Source organism: Anabrus simplex, chromosome 14, assembly GCF_040414725.1.
Source record: "Anabrus simplex isolate iqAnaSimp1 chromosome 14, ASM4041472v1, whole genome shotgun sequence".
NCBI classification, from domain to species: Eukaryota; Metazoa; Arthropoda; class Insecta; order Orthoptera; family Tettigoniidae; genus Anabrus; species Anabrus simplex.
The window spans coordinates 58,648,322-58,662,821 of NC_090278.1; the positions used below are offsets into that span (position 1 = coordinate 58,648,322).

General features: G+C 39.2%; 1 protein-coding gene across 1 annotated transcript in view; it reads right to left on the bottom strand.

Annotated features, from left to right (window-relative positions):
- Positions 1 to 638: 638 nt before the first annotated feature.
- mRpS14 (mitochondrial ribosomal protein S14) overlaps positions 639 to 14,500 on the bottom strand; it is a 29,189-nt gene continuing 15,327 nt past the window's right edge. The window contains exon 3 of the mRNA XM_067158524.2: positions 639 to 966. Coding sequence (XP_067014625.1) covers positions 784 to 966 — 183 coding nt within the window. The 3' untranslated portion in view covers positions 639 to 783. The remainder of the gene's footprint in view (positions 967 to 14,500) is intronic.

Consider the following 14,500-nt stretch of genomic DNA (forward strand, 5'->3'; position numbering starts at 1 on the left):
AATGAGACCACTCATGTCAATCTGATTTTGAGGAATGGATGGTTGATCTGTGCGGTGCAAATCTGCAATTTCATTCTGACTGGCATGAAACGCCTTCACCCATCGTGCTACCATCCTATATGGTAATGCATTCTAGCCACAGGCTTCACTTAGTCCTCGACAACATTCTGATGCATTTCTGCCTCAGGCAACCTCAATTTTAATCCATGAATGCTGATCACCTTTTGGAAACGTGCTTTAGAGTAGTGAAATCGACACTCTTCACTTCAATGCCACACAGCAACAACACTCCCAACTGGATGCCCGTCAAATGCACGCTACACATCGACAACAGTACCACCCGACCGTTCCCATATCTTTTTTGCACATGCCTGGTCTCCTGTGAATGTCGGTTGCCGCTACTTTATTTAGGCCTACAGCCCTCGTAGACATCATCTTAGGGGTAGAATGAAACAAAGAACCGAAGTTAACCGAGTGAGCTGGACAGCAAAAATTGAAGGAGAGGAGCTTAATGTTAGCGGAAGCAATATCACAACAGCTGGGACCCCAACTTTATCACAGAAATCCGATTAAGTTCTTGGAGAGAAAGGGTACAAGGCAATGCATCTGATAGGTGTAGCTAGAAATTACATAAGTAGTCAAAATGACACAACTATAATTTTTATTTATTCACACACCACTTTCTCAATGATCTTCCGATATTAAATCATTCTCACAGTAAGAAATATAAAAGAGTCTTTGTAGAAATACTATCTCACTAGCCAACACTGTCGAGTCCTTCGTTCACCACATGGCTCTCTGTACTCCAGCCAGCTTGTTGTAGTCAGCGAGATGTCGCCAAGCAATTCTGCTTAGTCTCCACCTCTGCACCACTCCTCTCGGTCGAGACGTGATGGCACACCGATTGCGGACTCGAGTAAAGCAGGAGTCGCGAGGGAAATCAGCAATTTCTTTATCTGCAATTTCCTGGAATAATACAAGTTGAAACATTAATTCTATTCTACGAAATACCATGTTCTATGGTCTACACTGAGAAAAAATATAAGGGGTTGGGACTCTTATGCGCCACTTGGGAAGCTCATCTTCAGCACATTAAAATCTGTAAGGTACTAACTATTAAGCTCAGGTGACGAATACATCCGTGCTACAAGAAATCTGAAAGAAGAAATAACTCACTACAATCCCTCCATCTGACAATTTGCTGCATCCATGCCTAGAAATAACAGATGCCAGAAAAGTGAGAAGAGTACTGAGAGAAAGGGCATTCAGTGAGTGGTGTAACTTGCAGCAGAAAGGAAAAGGTGTATGTTTGTACAATGAATATACTCCTGCCAACTCCTGGATTCGAGACCATCAAGGCTTATCATGTAGTGAATGGCGTGAAGCAATTAAGATGACAGCAAACATTTCAGCAGTTAGATCAGTACCGGGAAGATCTCGGAACGATTCCCTTTGTAGGCGCTGCCTCAAGGAGATTGAAACTCTTGCGCATGTTCTGGGATCTTGTCCACATGGTGAACTTTTAAGGAATGCGCGTCACCATAACATTCGCCCGTTAATTGCGGCAATGCTAAAAGACCATGGTTTCCAGGTATTTGAAGAGGTTCATGGCTTAGCGGACAACGGAAGCCACAGAAGGATTGACATCATTGCTTTCAAAAATAAGAAGAGAGGTTACATCATCGACCCCACAATTCGCTTTGAAAGCCATAAGTCGCAGCCCTCAGATGTTAACCTAGAGAAAAGGAATATTTACTTACCAACAATTCCTTACTACAGGGAGAAATACCAGATAGAGGAAACCGACATAGTAGGTCTGATGATTGGAGCAAGGGGAACGATTCCCGCTTTCGCCGCTAATTTCTGGAAACAGATGTCTCTGCCAGTTACAGCGTTACGGGAGATTGCCATCATAGCCTTAAGGGGCTCACTGATAATTCTAAGAAATCACTGTTACAAGTAGGTTACCTTCAACATTTATCGAGTACAGTATATCTATTTATCTTCTAAAAGTAAATGTAAAAGTATACTTTGTCACAAGGCAGCCTCTGCATGAGAGGAAGTATTTCATAAAATAAATTTCAATCATTTTAGTTGGAATATTTGTTCATATTCTTTCTTAGAAATTCAAGAAATTCCACAAACTCCACGACACTAAAAGGATTTTCAACAGGACCAAAATTTCAAATTTTTGAAGGAGAGGGATTTAAATAGAATACAAGCAGTGGAATTGAAGTTTCAAAGGTGTTGAGTAGGTTTAACGAGAATGGACAGAGTAAATGAGAGAGTTTGGGAAATGACAGATGAGGTACCGTTACAGAAAAAGATAGAAAAATCAATGTTACAATGGTACGAACATGTTAAGGGAATGGGAGAAGAGAGGATACCAAGAAAGGTGTTAGAAATGGAGATGAAGAGAAGAAGACCTAGAGGAAGACTGCGGGACAGATTTTATTATTTACTGATTTAACTTTAGCAGTGGCGAAGTTAGAACTCGTGACCCTCTCTTACACTTAACCATGTAATTTACACATAATACATATATAAAAGAAAGGTACAATTCCATTATAAAATCAAAGATAAAATTACAGATTTGGAAGTGTAATGAAGAAAAAAAGCAAACAAGTTCAGCAAATACAATAGAATAAAATACCTAAAAGAAATCCGGAGCATAAAGGCAAAAAAGAAAGAGACAGTCATAATGAAAAAGTAAGATACAAACTGAAAAATATACGCAATGCATGTAAATGGAAATATAATTGTGGCCATTTATGTACGAGTAAAAAGCTAAATATTATGTACATTTACACTATAATAATAACTAATACGCCCTTCCTGCATCCAGGTTGGTTCACGTAAAAGAAATCCTGACCAGTTTCTCAGGGTTCATAATATATTTTTTTATGTGGGATCAAGATAACGGCGATATGCTAACATACATTTTATTTATCATTAACCATGATGGACATCTCCATCCGACGTATCGTTGGGCTGCAAGAAGATTGATAATCCAACGCCTCGAATTCTAATTTACAATACATTACTATCGAAATTATAAATAACATCTTGTATACATCTTAACTTCTATCATTTATTCAAAAAATATTAAAATGTGGGTAAAGGAAAATGAAATTATGAAGTTAAAATTCAGAAATCGATTAGCATTTGACCTTGAGGTTTAAATTATTTTTAATGATCACATATTCTTTGCACATTAAAAAAACATCACAATTGAAATGAACTATTATCTTACTTTCATATAATATTCATACAAGAAACGGATAAAATAAATGCATATCTGCATGGGAAATTAATGGTTAAGTTAAGATATTACAATTATTTATGTTCGTTCGTTTTGTCAATGTCAATATTCTTTTAGTACTTCTTTGGACAAGATCTATACATCTTCTTTTGGAGTATCACAAGTTAAGCTGCTGGAAAACGATAAGTTTCTTAATCGATAGCAAACGTGCTACTATTCATTTGAAATTAAAATAGACCAATATCATGTCATATATTAACTCATTTTCCAACATAAACCAGTCATTGAACATAACCTACCATCTAGATTCTCAAGTATGTCTAAAAATCAGTATGTGACCTCATGTGAAATAATTAAATATGTAGGGAATATCGTTCTCAAAGATACTATGTGATATCAATTCACTTATATTCTCTATAGAAAATAGTAATAACTATCCATGTTAACCTACTTATGCCATAATTAATTTTTAAGAAAATGCAATTTTACAGTAGAAATACCAAGTCAAAATGGTCAAGTCAATGAACAACTTATTTCATAAGGATTTCTTTTGATGATCTTATCATGCCATATTATTTTATAAATATTGCAATATGGCATCACTATCATACGATATGGATTCTCAACTAAGAAAACATAAATATATACAATCCTAGTTTGCATCAATAATCTCATCTTTCTCTTCAAATATTCCATTACATCTATTATATCATCGTAGCAATACATATTCCTTCAATTCATTCCTCATTACATATCATGTACCTTCCTATTCTTTCAAGTATTCCAACTTATTTTCCTCAAGGCAAGAGATAAGTACCGTATCGACACCTTTCAGATGTGGTGTTGGAGAAGGATGCTCCGTGTACCTTGGACGGAAAGAAGAACTAAGACATCTATTATTCAAGAACTGAATATATCCAAACGTCTCTCTTCTCACGTCATAAAGAGAATCGTCCATTTCTTCGGACGTATTGTAAGACGGGATAGTGAAAATCTGGAGAAGTGTATCATGGAAGGCAAAGTTGTCGGCAGAAGACCACGAGGAAGGACATCGAACAGGTGGATTGATCAAGTTCTGCATACCACCGGTCTGACTCTTCAGCAGGCTTTAAGAGAAGCTGAACAGTCAAAGTTGGTGCCGCTTAATCAAGAATATTGTGTGAAGTCAAATGGGGTCACGACGCTCAGCAATGAGTTACACGACTCGTGACTGATAACTTATTTTGACGCATAAATCATTTTATTCTCGACCATTCATGTCATTGGATCAATATCTTCTTAACTAACATCAACATGTCTGCTGCCAAATCCATATCTAACATTATTCTAACTCTTTATGACGACGTACAACCTCCATATATTAACACATCATTCAACATTTTATCGAAGATACTAAAATATTCCGCTCATAATCACTTCACATACGACATGGCATAACAGGTTGGGATACTTTGATTTCATTGAAATATCATTATCACAACATTATATGCATTCCCTAACTGGAGTTAGTCATGTTTCTTAGGAAGACTACCTATTCCCTCATTACAGCACAATAAATACAGTGGAACCTCGATTATCCGTTCCCGGAAAATACGTTTTCCCGGAATATGCGTTCAAATTACGTGGTCCCGCGAGCATCGTAATTAAATCACATTGTAAAAGTCCCGCATTATCCGTTCCTCGAAGAAACGATTTCCCGGATCAACCGTCCAGAAATTCCAGTCCCATCAACGCTAAATCCTCGATCAATCGTTCTTTAATAAACTGTATCTCACGAAAGGACGGCTGTGGCATATTTATGGATCTTGGCGTTAACGCCCCGTCACTGCGATAATTAAAGCAAGTACTGTACTGGAAAAGCGATCGGCGGTGAACGTGCATAAGGGTACGTCCATAGTGCACCGCTTCCCGCTTCTCGCTTTGTCGCGTAAACCGCGCCAGTTGCAAGCAGCGAGGTGAACCCGCGCGATTCTAGCTGGTGGTGGTTATAGTGCACCGCTCGCGGAAGGCCGGAAGCATCTGTCAGTAGGCAAGATAGAGGTGTCACGCGAGGATCTAATCTGTATGTTGTTGACAACAGATGTTATTTACCATAAAATTAAACAAGAAAGAATTACAAACGTCCACGAAATGAACATTTTTTTGCTAGTGGCTTTACGTTACACCGACACAAATAGGTCTTATGGCGACGATGGGATAGGAAAGGCCTAGGAGTTGGGAGGAAGCGGCCGTAGCCTTATTTAAGGATGCAAGCTCACAGCCGCGCGCCCCTAACCGCACGGCCAACTCGCGCGGTACGAAATGAACAGAACTCGCCTTAAAGTAGGGGAATAACGTACTTTGTTACCTCAACTGAAAGCTCACCCCGAGAAATTTTACGAATATTTCCGAATGGATGAACACACTACATCTTGAACAAAATCGAATACCGGATAAGAAAAGGATGGTGCAACTTTCACCAACAGAAAATTCTTCCAGAAGAACGTCTTACGGTAACTTTGAGGAAAGTAGTTTTGAATTACCGGTATTAGTTTTGATTGTTTTATTTATACAAAAGGGAAAATGAGATAATGTGGTAATTTTGAACAGGATTTTATAACAATAGTTGGGCTATAAACATTTAATTACCGAGCTCGATAGCTGCAGTCGCTTACGTGCGACCAGTATCCAGTATTCGGGAGATAGTGGGTTCGACCCCCACTGTCGGCAGCCCTGAAGATGGTTTTCCGTGGTTACCCCTTTTAACATCAGGCAAATGCTGGAGCTGTAGCTTAATGAAGGCCACGGCCGCTTCCTTCTCACTCCTAGACCTTTCCTGTACCATTGTCGCCATAAGACCTATCTGTGTCGGTGCGACGTAAATCGTCTTATAAAACAAAATAAAAACATTTAATTTCAACGATAAATTAATGGCGGAAGCGTTAAAAGTACACTTTTTCAAAACTAATTTTATTAGAGAATGAATACGAAGTAAATATTAATGAAAATGTTTAGCATTACACTTTTTAACGTAACACAAATTCACCTAACAGTTGCACAATGTCTCAAATGCATCACCATGAAGAGCGGTCTGAACGGTCTGTTCATTTGAGTATGAAGTACCACCATGACTGGAATTAGGGCTGGGAATGTGTGAAATATCCTGGAAATTCGGATAAACGAACTCGTCAACTAATTGCTGAATTCTATTTCTGAGTTGCAGTTTCTAATAGTGCCGTATTTTGCTTACATAAGCCAAAACACTTCGAAAGAACAATGCATCATCATTGTCACATCGGTCACATCTGCGTTCTTGTATGACGCGTTCCAACAAAGAAGCCTTTTTTTCTCAATCAGTATCATTTTCTGGTTATACTTTGAACTTAGTTCGTCTCGCTTCCTTTTTTTTTGGCAAGCCTATGGTTTCATCCTGCTGTGTTTCCTGAGCTGTGCGTTTTTTTCCACTTCCTGAATACTCTCCACACCCAGCTGCAGTGTGAGCAACCATTTCAGAATGCTCATTTTCCTGATGAGCTGGAGTTTTACTGTTTCTCAAGTTGCTCGATGTAGTTCTTGGTGCCCACTTAAAACGTCAGTGATTTAGAATATGGCCATTTGAATTCTGGATGACCGCCAGCATCACCTGAACGACAGGGAGAGAACTTTCCCATTTCTATGGCGAATTGTTCTCTCAGATACTTCCACATTTTCCGCAGAACCCCATCTGAGAAAACAAACAGTTTATCGATTGATTATTTACTTAGTTTTACACTGTTAATAACTCGCTGATCATCTGAAGTCCCGTTCAAAACTATTCAACTATTAGGAAATATCTGAAAACACATTACTGGGAAATGCAGTAATGTTTAGTGACTACTAATGTAGTTGTTTGATATAATAATGACGATTTAATTTTTGTTGATAATAATAATAATAATAATAATAATAATAATAATAATAAAAGTACTGTCTATTTCTCACGTACCGTCTTCAACACCCATTTCAGCAGCTCTTTCCTTCCATGCTTTGTCAACAACGTTGGCATGGGCTTGCAACCTTTTGTCCCAAATTACACTTTTCATAAATACTTTGGAGATTAAAATATCTTTATCCGCTTCTATTTTATAAAAGCAAGAGTGAGAACAACGTGCGCAGTCGGAAGATAAACAGCAGACTGACCGGGCGTGTTGGGCGGTAAAGCGGTTCAAGCGGGGAAAAGAAATAAAAATTATTTCCTGTTAAAGCGGGTAGAAGCGGTTTGAGCTGGTTAACGCAGGTAGGCGGGTGCACTATGGCCGCCCCAATCAGTTTTCACTATCTTTTCTTTCCCGCTCGCCCGCCGCGATAAAGCAGGAAGCGGGAAGCGGTGCACTATGGCCGTTCCCTAAGGGACGATCTTAGCGTCGCATTCGGGTGGTATTGTTTAGAGAATCTCGGAAAATCATAAAGCAGAGAGTGGTCACAATTGCAAGGAGACACGGCGGATTTCGACACCTCTGCTTGAAGACGGAACGAGTTTCGTCAAATGTTCGCACTTATAAAACGTCCATATTATGTCCAGGGTTAGATGTTTATATTTTTACATTTTTTCGATCGTACTGTCGAAGAGGTTTTCGGCACTTTGCTCAGGGCACTGCAGAGTAACTGGGCTTTCAGGCAGGAATCGAAACTGCTCCTTCTTAATACAAATTCAGTATTTTTGATATTATCGTACATGATTATGTTAGCGAGACCAAAATAGATGTTGCACCTTACATTAAAAAAAAAAAAAGAAAGCTATGGGAGGTCTTGGGATTGCCTATTACTGTTTAGGTCCTAATGAAAGACCGGGAATTTTACGTTTTCGTGTTAAAATACCAAAAACCGCAGTCGTTTTATTTGCGCACGTTACGTTTTAAATGGTTGGTATCATCAACTCGTACTGACATGTGCAGCGAGCGCGCTTTCCAGATGACCTCAAGGTCACGAATAACCGTAATTTCTGAAGTTTTGATATTTCTTTTATCTTTCCTATTTGATTGGATTTGTGACGCGCAGAATTGAATATAATGCATTCAAGAACTTTTAAGAATCGATACTTACATTCGAAACCGTGTTTTCGAGTTCAACATAACCTTTAAAAGTCGATGTAGGCCTAATTTGCGCGGTACGAGATTTCCAGAAACTGACTACGAACAGTATACCGGAGACCAAATTACAATGAAAGATTAAGAAATTAAAGGATTTCGCCATCATTTTGGGTGCTTTTGTATCTAATGTGCTTTATTTTATTAGATGAGAGAATTAAAAACTACTTGTGGTCGATTGTCGTTTGGCTTATAGATTAGATTATTATTAGATTTTTCGAAGAGTTTGGCTAGCCTAATCAAAAGTTGCTGAACTGAAAGAAGTTTTCACGGGAAACTGACGAAGATTCCCCTGTAAAATTGAATTTATAAAGTATCGGGATTTTGAACTCGCGTACCGGTAATTAATGCGGTTTCGCGGTCTAACATGCCCGCCTCTCATCCAGAGGGCCCGGGTTCGATTGCGACCAGGTCAGGCAATTTTACCTGGATATAAGTCTGGTTCCAGCTCCACTCAGCCTACGCGATTACCTTTAATTGTGGAGCTATCTAATGGTGAGATGGCGACCGTGATCTACAGAGCCGGGAATATCGGCCGAGAGGATTCGTCGCATTGACCAAGCGCACCTCGTAATCTGCAGGCCTTCGGGCTGAGCAGCGGTCGCTTGGCAGGCAAAGTTCCACTGGGGCTGTAGTTTGGTTTGGTTTAGTTTAGGAGTTTTTGTAAGAATATAATTATACATATTTCATTTTTGTGATGTTTAGCCAAATTGTTGATGGTTTTCATTCATTCCCGGATTTTCCGTTTTCCCGTGTTGTACGTTTTATTTTCATGGTCCCTCGAAAAACGGAGAATCGAGGTTTCACTGTAAATCATTCACGAGAATCTAACACAATTTAGGTCATTCTGAAGACAACAACAATATACGACCTAAATTTTAACTACAAATGAGCTATACTTCTATCTACGTAGCAATTATCCCTTTCAGACCCTACCCACACGTTTGTGTGGGTACGTTTCAACAGTTGGTACGATTCATTGTAGTGACCAAGAGCATTCTGTGCTGTTTAGTTTTAAAGCATAAGTTGGTGCAAAACTCTGTGATATGCATTAGTTGCTGTTGCACCCTTCAATCAATCAATACTGATCTGCATTTAGGGCAGTCGCCCAGGTGGCAGATTCCCTATCTGTTGTTTTCCTAGCCTTTTCCTAAATGATTTCAAAGAAATTGGAAAATTATTGAACATCTTCCTCGGTAAGTTATTCCAATCCCTAACTCCCCTTCCTATAAATGAATATATGTCCCAGCTTGTCCTCTTGAATTCCAACTTTATCTTCATACTGTGATCTTTCCTACTTTTATAAACGCCACTCAAACTTATTCCTCTACTAATGTCATTCCACGCCATCCCCCCGCTGACAACTCGGAACATACCACTTACGATACAGTGGTATAGCCCAAACTTTGCAACATTTTTGTAACGCTACTCTTTTGTCGGAAATCACCCACAACAAATCGAGCTGATTTTCTTTGGATTTTTTCCAGTTCTTGAATCAGGTAATCCTGGTGAGGGTCCCATACACTGGAACCATACTCTAGTTGGGGTCTTACCAGAGACTTATATGCCCTCTCCTTTACATCCTTACTACAACACCTAAACACCCTCATAACCATAATCATTTACAATCTCATTTATGTGATTACCCCAATGAAGATCTTTCCTTATATTAAAAGGCCCATCAACGCAGTAATTAAAACTCAGAGGACTTTTCCTATTTGTGAAACTCACAACCTGACTTTTAACCCCGTTTATCATCATACCATTGCCTGCTGTCCATCTCACAACATTATCGAGGTCACGTGGCAGTTTGCTCACAATCTTGTAACTTATTTATTACTCTATACAGAATAACATCATGTGCAAAAAGCCTTACCTCTGATTCCACTCCTTTACTCATATCATTTATATATATAAGAAAACATACAAGGTCCAATAATATTGCCTTGAGGAATTCCCCTCTTAATTTTTACTGGGACAGATAAAGTTTCACCTACTCTAATTCTCTGAGTTCTATTCTCTAGAAACAGAGCCACCCATTCAGTCACTCTTTTGTCAAGTCCAATTGCACTCATTTTTGCCAGTAGTCTCCCATGATCTACCCTATCAAATGCCTTAGATAGGTCAATCGCAATACAGTCCATTTGGCTTCCTGAATCCAGGATATCTGCTATATCTTGCTGAAATCCTACAAGCTGAGCTTCAGTGGAATAACCTTTCCTAAAACCGAACTGCTTTCTATCGAACCAGTTATTAATTTTGCAAACATGTCTAATATAATCACAAAGAAAGCCTTCCCCAAGCTTACACACAATGCACATCCAACTTACTGGCCTGTAATTTTTAGCTTTATGTCTATCATCACCCTTTCCTTTATTATAGACAGGGGCTACTATAGCAACTCTCCATTCATCTGGTATAGCTCCTTCAACCAAACAATAATCAAATAAGTACTTCAGATATGGCAATATATCCCCAGAAATCTTATCAATTCCGGCTGCTTTTTTAGTTTTCAACTTTTGTATCTTATTGTAAATGTTATTGTTATCATATGCAAATTTTAATACTTCCTTAGCATTAGTCTCCTCCTCTATCTGGACATTATCCTTGTAACCAACAATCTTTACATTCTGTTGACTGAATACTTCTGCCTTTTGAAGATCCCCGCAAACACACTCCCCTTTTTCATTAATGATTGCTGGAATGTCCTTCTTGGAACATGTTTCTGCCTGTAAGTACGTATGCATACCCTTCCATTTTTCACTAAAATTTGTATGACTGCCAATTATGCTTGCCATCATGTTATCCTTAGCTGCCTTCTTTGCTAGATTCAATTTTCTAGTAAGTTCCTTCAATTTCTCCTTACTTCCACAGCCATTTCTAACTCTATTTCTTTCCAGTCTGCACCTCCTTCTTAATCTCTTTATTTCTCTATTATAATAAGGTGGGTCTTTACCATTCCTTACCACCCTTAAAGGTACAAACCTGTTTTCACATTCCTCAACAATTGCTTTAAACCCATCCCAGAGTCTGTTTACATTTTTCACCTAACATAGTTACTTTTTTTAAACTCCCTCATGCCTGTTTTATCAGCCATATGGTACTGCCTAATAGTCCTACTTTTAAGACTTTCCTTTCTATCACATTTATTTTTAACTATGACAAAAACAGCTTCATGATCACTACTGCCATTTATTGCTTAGGTTTCTCTATAGAGCTCATCTGGTTTTACCAGCACCACATCCAGGATATTTTTCCCTCTTGTTGGTTCCATGAAGTACGTTGATTCTACTGGTTTTGGCAGTCATTATGACAACCGGTGCATTCGGGTAGGTCTGTTCCTAACTCCCTTATCTGGTTAGATATTGATATCAAACTACATAATATGGAAACTAATACCATATTATTTTTGGTGCATAGATACAGCAATTATAATTTGTTTATTTTACTGTAGAACTTTACAAAATGTTGCCCATACGTCTGTGTGGGCTTGGACTGAAATATGCTAACCTTATGGTATTTATTCCTCAACTAACAAATGGCCCACGAAAAGGAATATACAGTATTATTTTCTTTAAGTATGAATACAGATTGCAGTGTTATTATTAACTGCTATGTTTACAGCAATTATTTAACATACGCCATAGTTTTAACATAACCTTGAAATTTTAGAAATATATTTGTAAATGAACACTTATGTGAAATGTTTTTCATTGTTTTCAGATTTACCAGTAGATTTTCTAGAGTGCTTAGAAAATTCAGACCTGTAATTCTTATCAGATGAGGAAGAGAAAAGCACATCTCCTTCTCCTGCCAATGGAACTGTGGAGCTTTCAACGGACAGGTACTGTCGATGGAGACACAAAGCCTGGAAATCACCTCAAACAATTGTCCGGCTCCATGGCTAAATGATCAGCGTGCTGGCCTTTGGTCACAGGAGTCCCGGGTTCGATTCCCGGCAGGGTCGGGAATTTTAACCATCATTGGTTAATTTTCCTGGCACGGGGGCTGGTTGTATGTGATGTCTTCATCATCATTTCATCCTCAGGTGGTGGTGGTGGTGATTATTGTTTTAAGAGGAAGTACAACTGGGCAACCATCCTCTATATAACACTAATCAGAAGGAAAAATGGAAGGGGTCCGACACTTCGAAAAATGAAGATATCGGCCAAAGTAAGACAAGGGCCACGAAGGGCGTGAAAATGAAAGACTCCCTAGCCCTCGCAAACCTAATAGCATCGGGGTCGGAAAAGAACAAGAGTTGACCAAGGGAGGTCGGATAGGATAGATGAAAGTGAGGAGCCTGGCACAAGTAAGTGGAAGCAATGCCAGGACTCAGCTGAGGGCCCCGTGGTCGCCAACCCACGCTCCAAAGTTCAGAGCCCCTGGGGCCTCTTTTAGTCGCCTCTTACGACAGGCAGGGGATACCGTGGGTGTTATTCTACCGCCCCCACCCACAGGGGGATCATTTCATCCTCACCACGATGTGCAGGTCGCCTCTGGGCGTCAAATCAAAAGACCTGCTCGTGGGAAGCCGCACCTGTCCTGGGATATCCCGGCACTAAAAGCCATATAGCATTACATTTCACCTCAAACAATTGATTATGATCAAAGTGAAGCTCAGGTAACTTAAAATTGATTGTTCTGAGTTTTAAACATGCCATTAAAATTATCTAAAAATTCTAATTTACCAAAGAATATAACAAGATTTTTGTGTCTATTTGTAGATACAACAGTTGTTAACTCCTGGCCAGTACTTTGAGAAGTATTTTTCCATTGATTTCTTTCATGATACATCTACATACACAAATCAATACAGCATAAGAAGCAGTGGAAGAAACCTAAATACTACTCAGAGTGAAATAAAAAGAATGTTCGGGAATCATCTACTAATGGGAACTATTCCCTACCCAAGAATACGAACTTACTGGGACAGAAGGTACAAGCTGTCTGCTGTGTCAGATGTCATGCCATGAAATAGATTTTTTGCTTTGCGAGTAAATTTACACTTTGTTGATACTGAAGCTGCCTCGGAAGAAGACAAGAAAAATCGTCTTTGGAAAGTGCAACCAATAACTGATGCAGTCCGTAACAGGTGCCGTGCTCTACTTCGTCCTCCGACTGATTACAGCAATGACGAACAAATGATCCCCTTTACGGGTAAATGCTCTCTCAAACAGTACGTCAAAAATAAACCGAGGCCTGTTGGATTAAAAAAATTTGTTTGCACTACTTCAGGTGGTATGGTGATAGATTTTGAAATTTATCACGGAAAGGGTATTGCCGTGCAAGACAGCGGTCTTGGCCTTGGTCCGAATATTGTTCTTCATCTATCAAGGACTCTACCTAAAGGTTCAAAAATTTATTTTGACAGATATTTCACAACTATACCCCTTCTTGATGCCTTAAGTGAGAAAGAAATTTACGGAACTGGCACTATTTTGACAAAGAGAGTGAAAAATGTAACATTTAAACCCGACCAAAAGATGGTGAGAAGTGAAGTTAAGGAGGTATGCCGATCAGATGATGGAATACATATAATTCGATGGAAGGAATTGAAACTGGTGACATGGCCTCAAATTTGCATGGAAAAACCCCACTTGATAAAGTAGAGAGATGAGACAAAAAAGAAAAGAAGTACATTAAAGTACCAATTCCAAACGCAGCCAAAAAATGTAATGAAAAGATGGGCGGTGTCCATATCTGCGATCAGCTGTTGGAAGAGTACTGAACATTCTTTAAAACACAGAAGGGGACATTGAAAACTGCCATTCACCTTATTGATCTGGCAGCCGTTAATGCGTGGATGGAGTGCAGGAGAGACACTGCATGCAATGGAGTTGCGAAGAGGGACATTCTTGATTTAATGAAATTTCGATTAGCCTTAGCTGAAATACTTATTGCAGCAACCGACTTAGTGCCCTTTCAAGAGGAGGAGGAACAAGGAGATCCACCAAACAAGATGATGTGTGCACCACTCCCATGTGTGGACAAAAGGCTCGATGGTTTTGAGCACTGGCCAGTTGTTGATGAATTGTCTATGGCACGCATGTGCCGCATGACCAGTTGCTCCAGCAGAACCACAGTGCAATGTACTAAGTGTAATATTTACCTATGTCTTACAAGTAAGAAT